The 15437-nt window shown below is 38.7% G+C and overlaps 1 protein-coding gene across 1 annotated transcript; it reads left to right on the top strand.

The window, feature by feature from the left end:
* Positions 1-424: 424 nt before the first annotated feature.
* On the top strand, positions 425-14746 carry nudt21 (nudix hydrolase 21). Its single transcript, XM_072279375.1, has 7 exons — positions 425-682; positions 3321-3521; positions 4296-4359; positions 4975-5064; positions 5653-5728; positions 13028-13142; positions 14416-14746. Exons 1-7 carry the CDS (start codon positions 570-572, stop codon positions 14435-14437), a joined length of 681 nt encoding a protein of 226 aa, XP_072135476.1. The 5' UTR covers positions 425-569; the 3' UTR covers positions 14438-14746.
* The last annotated feature ends 691 nt before the right edge of the window (positions 14747-15437 follow it).

Below are 15437 nucleotides of genomic sequence, written 5' to 3' on the forward strand. Positions count from 1 at the left end.
AAGTGATAGGTGAAACTGGGAGGGGTGAAGTACAGAGCAGGAAAGATAATTGGTGAAAGAGATAAAGGGCTGGAGAAAGGGGAACCTGACGGGAGAGGGCGGAAAGCCATGGAAGAATGAAAGGGGGGACCAGCACCAGAGGGAGGTGATGGGCAGGTAAGGAGATAAGGTGAGAAAGAGAAATGTCCCCCTACCCCGTTCACCATTCCCTCTCTTATCTTATCTCCTTATACAGTATTTTGACTGTTTGTGGAGAACATGGATCTTAAGATTGTATTCTGCAGACAGAGTTTGATAATACATGTACTTTGAATCATTTTGACCTTCCCATTGGTTTCAGCAACCATGAGCCGGCCGCCTCCCCGGACTAGCCAATCATATGAGACTCCCTCCTCGCGCCCTTCTATCACCCGGATGTGGTGCGCTCTTCCGGAAGTGAATCTTCCCGGTTAAAGCGCCAAGGCTTTTGAGGATCCGAGTTCTTGCGGTTGTAGTTTTTGGTTGTTTTCTTCAATCTCTGCGGCTTCTGCCACCTAGGTGTCCACTCGTGCACCCGGGAATCTGTTGCTATGTCTGTAGTTCCACCGAGCCGCTCGCAGGCTGGCTGGCCTCGCGGTGTATCCCAGTACGGGAACAAATACCTGCAGGCCAAGCCGCTGACCCTAGAGAGGACCATCAATCTGTGAGTAGCCGGGACCTTCCTCTTTACCAGATGTTGATGTGCAGGCTATGTTTTGCAAAGGAATACAAGTGACTAAACACCCCAGGTTTTTTTCTGTTTGACTGCACTCGGACACGAACGACTGATGGTTGCTAGCGCCTAACACGACTTGTAGTGTAGTTTGGGTGCAATTCTAATAATTTTTTCACTCATCATCTTCGTACCAGCTAGTTCATAAGTATTTCGAGCGTTAGCATCTGCAAATGTATTTCCAGTTTCAAGAGTTTGTATGCAAATATTTGTATATGAGCCTGTACCCCTCTCTCTAATTTTGGAGGAGTTCTAAGTGCTTGTAGATTTGAACTTGTGTCACTTTATCAAATTTGAACTGTGTATAAGTATTATATCTAATCATAAAGTAATAAATTGTGATTTTAAAATTGCTATTGTATAGTTAGCAATCGAAGAAGTCTGCGGTAATGACTTAAGCATGTATTTTAGTTGAACTATGTTGGGTGAGATGTTTTAATTTTATTAATTTAATCAGGATTAATGATCATAAAAGTAAGCTAGCCTTGGAAAACAGTCTGGTGGTTTTTGCTGATGTGTTTCTACTCGTGTTCACACTCTTAAAGCAATGTGGTTGATTCACAGACCTAGCCAGTCACTTGCTTCAAGTGTATTCAGAAATGAGTGTTACTTGCTGCTTTTCCAGTATGCTTTTTAAAAATTTCTGGTATGCATGTAAGGGATGTTAGAAATGTAAGTGCAAGTAAAAGTGAACTAAAGAAATTTAGAATCCTTTTTGATGCACTAAATGTAGTTTAACATTGAAGTCCCTTTTATAAAATACTAAATATGATGGCCTGTGATTATTTTCATTTTCCTCTTTTAATACTAATCTACCCCTGTTACCATTTCCATTGATAAAGCCAGGTTCCCCATTAACATTTCATTGTAAACATTAGACATTGTATTGCAAAACTGATATTGTAGCTGAATTAAAGTATAATATCTAACACTAGCAATCTTGGGTATTGTGTTTATTGCGGATATGAGCCATCCTGGTTTTCACTTTCCTGCCTTGTCCTGAGGCCTATGCACTCTACACGTAAAGCATTTGCTAAAAAATCATGTAGAAATCTATTCATGAAATCTATGAGATGCATTTTAATCTTTTTAAAAATGCACTGTGTAGCTATATCTGAAGAAAAGGGTTGAGGAAAATGATTTTGTTCCAAGGAAACAAGCTAATCTGTAGTTTTGACTAAGAGTTGATCTCGGTTGGGTATTTACAAGCAGCCTCAGTGGCTAAATTACTTTCCGGCTGACACAAAGAGGTGTGGTTATCCATGTGGGGTACTCATAAACACCAGATAACTCTAACTGCCCATCCTCTGCTTTTGGGAGTGGAAATGATAGAAGAGTAACCCATTGTCCATGTTAAATGAGCTAATTCTGACATACTTTCACCACTTGGATTGTTCTGCGCTTTATAGTTTACATTTTCGGAAGTTGTTTTAACCCATGACGTAGTAGAAGCTAACAATGAATTCATGGGTATTTTTGGAAGATTGTGCAAAACATCATACTTCTGTCATCTCTTAAAAGAGTTATTTGCCTGGCAAATAGATAAAATACCCCTTTTGAATTTTCTCCATTCTGCTTACTGATTCCACTTTTACTGTTTTGGAAAAACATGGGTTGTTCTTGTGCTTATTATTTTATTTCTGTTTTCTTGGATTGTCATCCTTGCTTGTTACTGAACATTTTCTGTATTTGTTCTAAAACCAACCACGGTTTTATTGCCTTCATGAAATCTTCCCGTCATTTCCCTTCATCTGAGAAGGCCTTGTCTTCTGTCTACATAGGTGAAGTGCTCAAACCCTGGAATTAAAATTCTGTACATCCTTTAAAATCTTTATTATTGTTCCTGAAATGCATGGCAGGATATACATTGAACAAAATCAGAACAGTATGATTTGTTTCTGAGGTGCATATTTCAGATCACCAGCGGTAGGAATGAGAGGTCATGTCCAAGATGGTGAGGGTCCTCAGTGATGGATGCTTTCTTCTTGAGGTACAGCCTCTTGAAGATCTCCCAGATGGTATGAAGTGTTTTTATGCTGAAGCTGCTAGCAGTCTTGTGTACTTAGAGCCTCCATGCCAGGATGTGATGCAACCAGTCAGAATGCTCCCCACAGTGCATCCATAGAACAAAATGTAAACCTTTACTTCCGTGATCCTATATAGGTTTTGCATTTTCTTGCATCTAGTTATAGTATTCTCCTGTTTTGAGTGATGATGAAATAAAGATCAGGTTTTTAATTTTTCACTGGTTTTGAGATTCAAAAATGTCAAGGGGATGATGAAGCAATGACTTAAACATTTCTGATATCAAGGTGTTTTTGTATGTCAATCAAAGTTTTTCTCTTTTGATAAATTTAATTTCTGAGTCCTATGCTTTTTAATGGGATATGCTTTTACTTCCTGTTTTTAAACTAGGTTTTAAATGGCTACTTGCTGATTGGCACAATCTTTCTATCACCTTGCTTTATTTGATTTCAGTGTTGACCAATGAGTATATACTAGAATTGACTTTATTCCTGTCTTGAAAATTTTACGAGGTATAAATCTGTCATGGAAATTATTTCTTCAGATATCCATTGACCAACTACACTTTTGGTACAAAGGAGCCCTTGTATGAAAAAGATTGCTCCGTTGCTGCCCGATTTCAGCGCATGCGGGAGGAGTTTGAGAAGATCGGCATGAGGCGCACAGTGGAGGGTGTCCTGATTGTGCATGAGCACAGGCTACCTCATGTGTTATTACTGCAACTCGGGACAACGTTCTTTAAGTTGTGAGTGCATTAGCCTGTGAGTTAGAATATGAATTATTAAACCCTTAAGCAAAGTTTCACAAGTGCACTTGGTAGAGTTATGTTTGAGCCGTGTGCTCCACTGACGATTAACATGTCATTTCATTTTTAAAATCTTTTTATTCACATGTCATAGTTAAGCTGTATTTTCATTTTACATTCAGTTTCTGGGGAATGGTAAAAACTGAATTTTGATTGTTTCCACGGGAAGAACAAATCTATAGTTCATGAATCGGGGTTAGTGGAATATCTTTCTTTTGACTGTCAGCTGCTTGAATTCAGTACCTAGTAAGAAGATGCAGATATCCTGTGCAATAGACAAAGTACTGTATAGCCAAGGATTGAGTAAATAGACCAACCTAAAGTCTCTGGATTATTTCAATGCAGTAAGAGACACTTCTTTGCTAAGCAGCTTTTTCCCTCTTGGTCAGTTTCCTGTTCTAGAGCAATTGATTTCTACTTCAGATCTGTTAACAGATGTATCTAATGTATGCCTAACTTGCAGTGTCACAAGCGGGCTATTTCTGTGCAATATGCCCCACAGCTGAATCCAAAACTTGTGTACCTTATGTGCACAGTATCTCTAGCAGTAGGTGGTTAATGGAGTTTTTAAATTTTTCTCCATGCCTAATGAGTTAAAGTTGCTGTTTCTGAACTACAAAGTGACAGTCCAGCAGCAAATTGGGTAATATCTACTGAGTTTCTGGTGAACCTGAGCATATTGCATTGTAACTGTTTTTTGCTTTATTCATGTAGACCCGGTGGAGAGCTAAATCCTGGGGAGGATGAAGTAGAGGGCTTGAAGCGTCTCATGACTGAGGTGTGTAATCTATTTGTATGAGAATTCTTCAAGCTTGCTAAAGGGTCATCTGGTTGGATTCAGAACTCTTTCACTTTGTACATTTTTGAGATTGTTGTAGATGTTTTGAATATCAGGCTTGATTTGGTTTGATTTTTGTAGATCATGTCAATTAGCCAATGGGTACATGAAGCCTATGGAATCGTAGAATAGTAGAACTCAGACATTTAGTAAATGATTCAACATTACACCTCCTAAAGAACAATCCTGTTTCTTGACTCTTTCCCCTAATCTTGGTAATTTTGCCTGATTTATTTAACTCTTTCAAAAAAAAGATTTGTGCTCAATGTTCCATACCCTTTGCATTGATCTCCCTACTGTTTCATATAAGCTGCAAAGGTGTCTGCCAATAAAGACATGTATTGGTCTATTTAATAGGGATAGTTCATTTGTATAAATTCTTGAATTGAATTAGAAGAAAAATATAATGGAAATTTTAATTAAGTAACAACCAGTGTAAAGCCAGCATCCTTCAGATAACTCGTAGCTGATGTCTTTTCTCCCAAAAAAAAATCTGTTATTTTTTTTTGATGGAGCAGAAACTCATATTCAACTACACATTTTTTTTTAAAACAGATTCTGGGCCGTCAGGATGGTGTGCAGCAAGACTGGGTAATTGATGACTGCATTGGAAACTGGTGGAGGCCAAATTTTGAGCCCCCTCAGGTATATTGTGTTAACTTTATTGACTCTGCTAGTATGTTTCAGAGATCAGTATGAAATTGTTCCCTTTTTGCCATGGCAACATCCCTAATAATTTTCAACCTCTCAGGTCATCCCTCATTGTTCTATGCTCCAGGCAGTAAAATGTCCTCTACCATCCAACCTCTCTTCATAATTCATTGTTCTAAAATGGTGTAGGACCAAGACTTCTAAAGTTTGTAATTGCCTGAAATTATAAAGTGTACCCTGAGGAATGAAAATTGCCTGACAGGAATGATTGTAAATATTTAATCTTGCTCTTTGTAATGATTTTTATACATTATGATGTCATAGCTGCAGAGCCAAAGTAATTCCTGGAAGAAATTGTGTGATTTCTGCCAGCTCCAATAAAAGAAAGTCTCAGTATTGTTCGGAATTGATGAGTCTGAAATCTTGATTAGTATATCAACGACTGTGCTTGTGAGTTTTGTTTTGGTATTTGGAATGTTTTCATCCACTGAGTTTTCATGTGTCGTACTGTGCAATAAATGTGTATTACATCAAAATGCCTATGAAATATCCTTGTTATATAAATGTTATTTTTCCTTCCAGTATCCCTACATTCCAGCTCATATCACTAAACCCAAAGAGCATAAGAAGCTATTCTTAGTACAACTTCAAGAAAAAGGTATGAAGTGGAGAACGGTTGTGTAAATATGACATTTACATCCTGTAGTCTTAAGATAAAAATGTTGAACAGCAAAGGTCTTTCTCCTGCATATCTTCAGCTCTTTAGCACTTTGGCTAATTTATCATGCAAGGTTCGATAAACATCAGTTGGATGAATACTTTATGTATTTTCCTTTTGCTTGAGGATTTAATTAGTTATCAATTCCTGAAGTTAAGGGTAATGACATCAAATCAACAAACAATTTTCTGCAGGAACTCAACAGTTCTACCAGCATCTGTGGGTGGAAAGGAATTGTCAACCCACTGGTTTCTGCCAGAAAGTTGTTGCTCCAGATTCTCTTTTGAACATTTTGTATTCATTTAGCAAGCGCATATGTGGTTAACAGTGACCTTTATGAAAAGCAGCTCTAATGCCATGCTGCCTCATTTACTTAGATTTCACCTCTATTTGTGACCAAGGCACATGTTGACAGTCACTGAAGACTTGCACCACAAAGTCAACTGGTTGAATATTTTATGGCTGTTGCATTTCCCCCTCACTGCCCCATCACCATCATCAAACAATCTTCTGTATGGAAGTTGGTGCATTATTTATTCCTACTTTTGTTTTACCCTTGAATTTGGATGTTGTTGTCAAGTTCAGTTAGATTCTGTTATATTACTGGATCTGCCTTATGCAGCAAACGTTTGTTGGGAAGCCATTGGTTCAGATCAGTGGTCCCCAACCATGTGCTACCGGGCCACGAGGAAACGATATGATTTGGCGATATGAACTGATATGAGCCAGCTGCACCTTTCCTTATTCCCTGTCACGCACTGTTGAACTTGAACACCACCCCCCCCCCCCCCAGTTGGCTGGTCCGTGAGAATATCGTCAATATTAAACCAGTCCGTGGTGCGCAAAAGGTTGGGGACCCCTGGCTGAGATGATTGAGTGGTCCCAGAAGTTGGCACAGCTATAAATCAGGACTTGCATACCTAGTATATCCATGCACTTGGGTGGCAGCTGCAGGTTTGAGAGGTATTGTTGCTGAAGTGTATTTTGCAAATGATGTATATTGCAGTCACCATGTACTGATTTATGGGATGAACATTCAGGTTTTGTCCTGGATGTCTTTGAACCAGGTGGTTTTGTTGCAACTGCATTTATTCAATACATTTCATTAAATTCTGCAACTTGTCTTGTTGGTTATACAAAGGTGTGTATCTCTTGGCACAGATTACTCAGTGGCCAATAAGTATCTAGTCTTAAAGATTGTGATTGTGGGATCTGGTGTTGGTTAGCTCATGCCAAGTTGTTGTTAGACACTTGTTAAGTATGATCATTGCATGGTATCACGACCTGACAGCCTGTGCTTGAGCATTATCAGAACATTGCTACTGATGACTGTAATAATCAAACTATTCTATTGGAAAGTATTTATAAAGCTATAGGGCATTCAGCCCAACAACCTTTCCTTCAAACTCCTTGAGCTGAAGTTGTGACCTGCAACCACTTGGTATTCATTTGTTCTTGGCATGAATCTAGCAGGAGCAGTTTCTTATGTAATGTCGACAACCTCATGGCCACATGAAGCCAAGAGAAATCACTTTCCCTTGCTGCAGTTCTCATTCATGTTTTTGGACTGAGGTGGCAATGAAGTTTGGATTTGAACTAATGTTTGTGAGAATTACTGCTTGAATGATGGTCAAGTGTGCCTTCCATTGCTTTTCTAGGTTGTGTTTTCTTTTTTTTATCGATGAGGCCAGTAAAGTCATTATAGCTGTACTGGATCAGCTTTGTGGACCTAGAGCATAAGTCTTCATATCTGGGTTGTTGTCTAGGTCTCTAGCCTTTGCTTCAACCATTGTATGCCATGAAACATTGGCTGAAGGCAAGCTGCCATGATTGTGAAACCCTTGGGAGAAATCCACAATTGTTTACTCTACACTTCCAGCTAATGTTGATCATCAGTGCTTCAGCCTTGGGTTATGGTAACATCTCAAATTACTGTCGAATTTTGTGGGTAGACACATAGTTTAATTGAATGCATCCAGCTCCTCCAGATAGATTCTGTGATGCTGCTTCTTGCACAGTACTTGGATATTAAATTTGCAATTTTTTGTTGTAATGTAACTGATACTTTGGGGTTTGGCTTTGGTTTGTAAAGTAGCTTATTTACTTGATGAACTTTTTGACAAAAGCGGTGCATTCCTGGAAATCAAATGATTTGTCAATGTCAATTTTGGAAAAACTAAATATTTTTGAAGTCTTTGCTATTGTGAATCCTGATAGGAACGGCTGAAGATTATTTATTTTTGTAGGCCATCATGGCTAAGTCTGATCCTAATATTGTTCATGTGCAGTTGCAAGAAAAAGTGTGTGAATCCTTTGCAATTACCTGGTGTTCTGCATTAATTACTCATAAAATGTGCTCTGATCTTCATCTAAGTCATAATAGACAGACACAATCTGCGTAAACTAATAACACACAAACAATTGTAGTACTTGTCAATACTGAGTATACTGTTTAAACAATCACAGTCTAGGTTCAAAAGTATGTGAACTTCTCGGGTAATGCCTTCTACAAAAGCTATTTGGAGTCAGATGTTCCGATCGATGAGATGAGATTGGAGGTGTGGGTTATAGATGTGCCCTGCCCGGTTTAAAAAAGAAGGCACATAGTTTGGTTACTGACAGAGCTTGCTCTTATGAAAAGTCTGTTTATGTGCCCCATGCTTCAATAAAGCAACTTTCAGAGGACCTTGGATGAAGAATTGTAGAGATGCATGAAGCAGAAAAGACTACAAAAACATTTCTAAAGACCTGAGTGTTCATCAGTCCGCAGTAAGAGAAATTGTCTACAAATGGAGGAAATCCAGTATTGTTGCTACTCTGTTTGGGGGTGGACATCCTGCAAAGATCACACCAAGAGCACAACATGCAATACTGAAGGAGGTGATAAAGAACCCAAGGGTAACAGCAAAAGACCTGTAGAAATCGCTAGAGCATGCTAAAGTCCCTGTTCATGTGTCCACTAAGAAAAACACTGAACAACACTGTTCATGGAAGGAAACCACTGATCTCCAAAAAAGAAATATATTGATGCACATCTCAAGTTTGCAAAAGATCACCTGGTTGTGTTCATGTGTCCACTAAGAAAAACACTGAACAACACTGTTCATGGAAGGAAACCACTGATCTCCAAAAAAGAAATATATTGATGCACATCTCAAGTTTGCAAAAGATCACCTGGTTGTTCCACAATGCTTCTGGGACAATGGTCTCTGGACAGATGAGACAAAAGTTGATCTTGTACAGAAATGCACACCACTATGTTTGGAGGAAAAAGGGCACTGCACTCTGACACCAAAACCTCATCCCAACTGTGAAGCATGGTGGAAGGAGCATCATAGTTTGGGGCTGCTTTTGTGCCTGAGACTGAACAGCTTGCAGTTGTTGAGGGAACGATGAATTCAAAATTGTATCAAGACACTTTATAGGTGAATGTCAGGGTAGCAATCTGTCACGTGAAGCTTAATAGAAATTGGATGATGCAACAAGACAATAATCCAAAACATGAGTAAATCAACATCAGAATGGTTTACAAAGAAGAAAATTCATGTTTTGGAATGGCCAAGACAGAGTCCAGACCAGATACTGTGGCATGACTGTTCATGCAAGGCATCCCTGAAATGTTGATGAACGAATGCAGTTTTATATAGAGAAATGGTTTAAAATTCTTCCTTACCACTGTGCAAGTCTGATCAGCATCTACAGGAAATGTTTGGTGGAGGTTATTGCTAATGAAGAGGTTCTACCAGTTATTAAATTCAAGGGTTCACATACTTTTTCCAGTCTGGACTGTGAATGATTAAACAATGTGTTCAATAAAGATATGAAATGTACAGTTTGTGTTATTAGTTTAGGAAGATTTTGTCTATTATTGTGACTTAGATGAAGATCAGACCACATTTTGAGTAATTAATGCAGAAAACCAGATAATTGCAAAGGTTTCACAAACTTTTTCTTGCAACTGTATGTGTACCTTCCCTACTGCAAGTGTGGGAATATCTAGAAAGTGACAACAGCAGTGATAGCTTTGGAAAAGGTTTGTAGGCCACTCTAAGATTAAGAAAAAGGGAACTGTAGAAAGGAAAATTTGAGTTTGAGAGCCAGTCTGGCCCAGATTAATTGGGATCAAAACTTGGTCAACGAAGCTATCATTAAACAACCACAGGTCTAAGGTGAGATGGCCACCTTGCCGAAAGAGTCTGTGCCAATCATCCATCACCAATTAAAGTAAACCCATTTTGCTTTCTGCACATTCTCCTTTTCTCCCACTCCCCCAAATTTGGCCAGTCAGTACACTAGAGGGAATTACTCGGTAACTCACCAACCTAAACCATTTTTTTGGGAGGTGGGATGGAACCATATTGTCATAAGAATGTGAAAATTACAAAATGGCATTGGAGATCAGGATTGAACCTGGATAAACAACAGGAATTCTGCAGATGCTGGAAATTCAAGCAACACACATCAAAGTTGCTGGTGAACGCAGCAGGCCAGGCAGCATCTCTAGGAAGAGGTGCAGTCGACGTTTCAGGCCAAGACCCTTCGTCAGGACTGAACCTGGATAGCTGGAGATGTGAGGTTGCAACTCTTCTAGTGCCCATCTACCAGTGTTTGGACTGTGATCAATGTATGTTCACATGAAGGAACCAAGATATAATTTCCTGACCTAATTCCTTAGATAACAAATAGAGCAGAATTGTATGGCACATAATGGGTTGTTAATGAGGAAGTACCAGATTTATTACAAAGTTCAGGGAGAAAGTGGAATGAGAATGAAAGACAGCGTGGAGGAAAAAAAAACTAGTAACACATAAAAGGGAATACAAAAATATTCAACAGGTTCATTAATAGAAAATAGGTTGTAAGATAAAATGTAGTGCTGATCAGTCAGGTGTGCTCGTTGAGGTTCTGGACTTGACTGAGGCAGTAAGAGTATCTGCATGGGCTTTCCTGAGGCAGCATTTGCTGCTTGAGACTGGGTAAAGGAGGGTATAGTTAAGATTCTGAGTCGGCTGAAAATTGAGAGGTACTTGCTGAGTAAATTATGAGATTTGTTTTTGAGTTGCTTAAGGAAGTGAGGAAGGAAGTTGCAGATGCCCTTGCTTGATCTTTCACAGCTGATCTCACCCAGCTATTTGTGTTTTCCGGGTAGAACTTGACTAGAAAACTACACAAGTATGAAGATTATGGTTAAAGCCTTTAACTGTGGAGGAGTTGGTATACTTTCCAGTGGAGAATGTTCTGGAGACAGTCTTGGATAAGTGTATGTTTTTCTTTTGGAATAAATCAAGAATATGTTCGCTAAACACCGTGTTAAATTTGGCTGTTTCTTAGTTGGGGGAAATGTTATTGTGGTATAAATGGACTTCAAAAAGCGTTTGAGGAAGATGCAAAATCTTTGAAGGGTGTGGTATAACAAGGAATGTTGGCATGGTAAGAACATTTTGGAATAGGAAATAGAGTAATGGACTGGGGTAAAGTGATAAATGGCAGTGCGCGACAATTAATACTGGACTTGTAGAGTTAAATCACTTGAGCAGAGCTCAATTTCCAACTTCGCAGGTGACAAAAAACATCGGGGGTATTTGTAATCTGTGAGGAAGATGTCAGTATTTCAAGGGCATAGAGACAACTGGTGGGTTGGGGAGAGGTAGATTTGCATTTTGGTTGAAGGGCAAATTCAAATTGAAGTGTATAATTTTGGATCCCTTCAGGAGCAGGTTCATGTGTATGCAATGTTTGTTTAAAATAGGCTCATCTGACAGTTGGGGGTAGGGGGGTGTGGTTTTTGGTTTGGTCATAACCAAAGTATTGTCTAGTTTTTGGTTTTACACTACAGCAAATTTATAAAAATTTTGGAAGATATGGAAGGAATTTACTAAAGTACAAAGATTGGGACCTTTTAATCATGGATGGACTGGAGAAGCTGGGATTGTTCTTCAAGTGCAGGAGATTGAGAAAGTATCTGATTGAGGTATTTAAGATCATGAAGGGTATCGAGAGAAACTCATTCCATTGATGGAAAGTTGAGCCAAGGAAGCTGGGATGAAGTTAATCAGCATTGGATCCAAAAGTGACATGAAGCAAACCTTGAGCATGTTGAGATTTGAAATCGACCATAATGCCTATTGACGTAGGTAGATATTGTTGTGCAATAGGGAGCTGAAGAATTTGCTGGACGATGGAGCAAAGATAAGGAAGTGGGTCTACATGGATTACGTGAAACTGGTTTGAATTTCTGAGGGCCGAGTAATAGTTGCCTTTACTTGTAACCATTTTATAATTAGTTCCATAAGTTCCTGTTTCCTCAGAAATGATGTAGCTGAAATAATTCAGCAGAATGTGCATGTACCCTACCTTGATTTTATTCTTGAAAAATAATTTTGGAGCTGATTCTTTTTTTAGTATGCCATTTGAGTTTTGTGCTGTGCATTCAAATGGATTTGTTCAAATTGCACCACATTACTTACTTGGGTGATGGTCATTGAGCCAAGAGAATCATCATGTTTTTGTTCTTCCTTTTCCCAAGGCTGTTGTTTAACTTCCCAAAAGCTATTAGCTTAATGTGGTGTGTGTAATTGGTTATTAAATTTATTTGGTGGAATCCTTAATAAAGCAAATTATCTTGTGGTATGTGCAATTAAATTTCTTCCTGAATCTTTGAGCTTTGATTTTATCATTTGCAGGTTCTTGATGTATTGTGGGCATTAGAATTGTTGTATATGATAGGACCAGCAGTCTTTCATAACCAGCGGTAATTAAGCTGAAAAAATCAAAATGGAGTAAAAACTGAAATGCTCAATATGCAGCAGATCCGACACCATCTGTGGAGAAGGAAGTCCTGGACCTGAAAGATTAACTTCCCACAGATACTAACTGGCCTGAGTGCTTTCAATATTTCTCATTTTCTAAAGAGAGGCTGTCCACATTGTTTAAAATGCAATGCTAAGAGCACTTGTATTGAGATATATACTTAATTGCAAGCCTTTAAAGTTAAAGTTTGGCCAAAGTGTCCATTGTAATAGGTTTATGTACGTGAGCGTGCGCACACACACACATGCACGTCATATGCACAAGTATATGTATGCTTGGGTGCAATGAAAAACTTACTTGCAACAGCATCGCAAGCACATAGCGTCCGTATAATCAGCAATCAAAAGAAAAGCTATTTTATGAGAAAACAAATTACAGTAAAAAACAATTAGTGGTTCTGGTGATCTCTGATGGCCTCTTCTTCTTCAGCCCTTTTTGCAGTTCCGAAGAACTACAAGCTGGTTGCTGCACCATTATTTGAGCTTTATGACAATGCTCCTGGTTATGGACCCATCATCTCCAGCCTTCCCCAACTTTTGAGCAGGTATCAAATTAATCCTTTAATACCTTTAAGTAATCTCCTTTGAAATGATTGTAATGCATCTAGGTTGGAGTTGGTTCCTTTTTGTCATGTTTTTCTCCACTAGTTTTATACTAGAAACAAAATGTAGTCCCTAATTTTAGAGCTGCCATCCTAACCACCCAAGAAAATGATTTGTTCTTTGTTTTGCATGGTGTCTTTTTACTATTTATATCTTAGTCACTTTGATTATCAGTGAACCCAAGTTGAAATAATTTCCTCTCCCCATCAATTATCCAGACTTCGTTGCATGTCTCACCAATGTGGGGTTTTCTTCAACCCTCTGATCAAATTTTAATTTTTCCTTGGAGCAAACTTTTAAAGAGGAGCATTAGACAAAGCAGAATCTTAATGAGATTCACTCACAACACGCTGGAGGAACTCAGCAGGTCAGGCAGCATCCGTGGAAAAGATCGGTCGACGTTTCGGGCCGGAACCCTCCTTCAGGACTGCAGAGGGAAGGGGCAGAGGCCCTATAAAGAAGGTGGGGGGAGGGTGGGAAGGAGAAGGCTGGTAGGTCCCGGGTGAAAAACCAGTAAGGGGAAAGATAAAGGGGTGGGGGACAGGAGGCAGGGAGGTGATAGGCAGGAAAGGTGAAGAAAGAATAGGGGAACTTTCTTCACCTTTCCTGCCTATCACCTCCCTGCCTACCGTCCCCCACCCCTTTCAGAATTACAAGTCTGGGCTAGTTAATACACAACTGCAGGAGCTTGATAAAATAAGAGTAAAAATTGTTGCCCTTTGCCCCTGAACTGTCTCCTTATTTTTGGATTGCTTGACCCCAACTTTCACTGGTCTGTTAATCCTCCATCCCAGCTGTCAGATGCAAGACAATTGAACCAGCAAAATAATTTTTCAGTTCACATTTGTTTCCCTTGACCTTTTAAGTTGTGATAAAAATAAAATAGTACTTCTGTTCTGGGGTTAGACCTAGTTTGTATAACCTTCTACTTGTACCCAGATTTGAGAGTTAAATTATCCTGATATTTTCAGCAAACTCTGCTTCAGTTAAGCTGAAGGAAGGACTTTTGTTTTTGCACCACTTGTACTGGCCTAGGATGATGCTTTAGAGGGGCCTGCTACCACCACCAATTGTTTTGTAATGGCTTGGAATTGTTCTAAATATTCCTTGGGTAAGGTGCAACTTTATTGTTTTATTTCTTTGTTCAGGTTTGTATTTTTACTGTGGATCCAGCTAATTTTAATTGTAACTAAAGTTGTTCCCTTTTAATTTTAGGTTTAATTTTATTTATAACTGAAGGTTATGGAATCGTGTTCAAAAATCCTAATGGAGATATGACTCCAGTTTTTTGTGAACATCTGAGGCAGTAGTGTGGCTTCTCAGACAGAGACTAAATCAGTTCTTCAAGCCAAATCCAGTGACATCTGCAGAACCTGACCTGCCTCTGCTGACACTCAAGTGGGATTTTGTTCAACTCTCCGCCAATTATAAAGCCAAGAAGCTTTAATTGGTGCATTTGTTTTTTTTAGAAATATTGTCTGCTTATGTAATTGTTTGCATTTTCTACTTTATTAAATGGAAAATACCTCTTTTTTGAGGGTTTTAATGAACTGTAGTTTGTGTACTTTGTGTATCATCATTTATTTTGTAATTGGATATGACAGAAACTTAGTATATAGATTAATTAAAAAGAACACTGACCTGATTTCCTCTGGTTTGGTTTGTATGGCAGAAATGAGTTTTTAATTATGGGCCTGTCATTGTTTACGCCAGTTCCATTATTTGCCTTCTTAAAGGCTATTATGTAATTGGCTAGATTTGGGATAATACATTTTAAGATGTATTCGTTTGAGTGACTGAGCATGACCTGAGCTTATTCAGAATGTGAATGATCAAATCTGAGCAAATTGGCAATTCCAGGTATACGTGGCTCTTCGGAGGTCCTATTATTATGTATCCCAATTACAGATGAGTGGGGAATACTTAATCACAAAAGGGGCAAACTGAATTGGGCTATGGTTATTATTGAAGAAGATTTTTTTTAAAAAGAAGTCACTTGCATGTGAATTTCACTTGCTCTTTAATGACTCTGATCTTAGTTTGTCCTTCTAATTTTGGTTCTTTCAAAATGCAGTTTTAGCCTAATTTGGAAGTTTTGAGAGGAAATGTCTAATGCCAGGCAACTCTACTGCAATTTGAAGTGTTCCTTTCTGAGCTTGGTGCATTCCAAATGATGTTACTTATTTTCAGCAATTTGTTTTGGAACATGGGAGTATAGTCATCAAATGTAGAAATTT

The sequence above is a fragment of the Mobula birostris genome, chromosome 15, assembly GCF_030028105.1.
Source record: "Mobula birostris isolate sMobBir1 chromosome 15, sMobBir1.hap1, whole genome shotgun sequence".
Lineage (NCBI taxonomy): Eukaryota > Metazoa > Chordata > Chondrichthyes > Myliobatiformes > Myliobatidae > Mobula > Mobula birostris.

Coding starts and splice junctions, on each gene's coding strand:
- nudt21 (XM_072279375.1), top strand. CDS start 570: ATGTCTGTAGTTCCACCGAGCCGCTCGCAGGCTGGCTGGCCTCGCGGT. Junction 683..3,320: donor CTAGAGAGGACCATCAATCT/GTGAGTAGCCGG, acceptor TTATTTCTTCAG/ATATCCATTGACCAACTACA. Junction 5,065..5,652: donor CAAATTTTGAGCCCCCTCAG/GTATATTGTGTT, acceptor TTTTCCTTCCAG/TATCCCTACATTCCAGCTCA.